At 62.1% G+C, this 261-nt stretch overlaps 1 protein-coding gene across 1 annotated transcript in view; it reads right to left on the bottom strand.

Annotated features, from left to right (window-relative positions):
• Positions 1-192: 192 nt before the first annotated feature.
• The window catches only part of LOC104505741 (collagen alpha-1(XVIII) chain-like), a gene marked incomplete at both ends in the record, with an annotated part of 7,827 nt that continues 7,758 nt past the window's right edge, over positions 193-261 (bottom strand). The window contains 1 exon segment of the mRNA XM_010146433.1: positions 193-261. Within this exon segment, the coding sequence (XP_010144735.1) occupies positions 193-261 (69 nt within the window).

The raw sequence follows: 261 nt of genomic DNA, 5'->3' as shown, positions 1-261 counted from the left end.
GCTCCTCCAGCTGCAAGTACATGGCAAATCAGATCCCAGCCACCCCCCTCCTTCTTGTGCAAGGGTTGTGGGGGATGCTCAAGCTTCCCCTAAAGATGCCACTGAAACCCCAGGGTGACGTTGTCTGCATCCCCTCAGAGCTGGGCAGTGCAACCCAAGATGGGATGCCCCCTCCGCCCCCTTCCCACTCACCAGCACACGGCGGAAGCCCCCTCGCAGGCGGACGTAGAGCTCTTGGCGGTCAGTCACGCAGACGAGGCT

Source organism: Eurypyga helias, unplaced genomic scaffold, assembly GCF_000690775.1.
Source record: "Eurypyga helias isolate BGI_N326 unplaced genomic scaffold, ASM69077v1 scaffold27252, whole genome shotgun sequence".
NCBI lineage: Eukaryota > Metazoa > Chordata > Aves > Eurypygiformes > Eurypygidae > Eurypyga > Eurypyga helias.
This window is presented reverse-complemented; position numbering and strand designations above follow the sequence as displayed.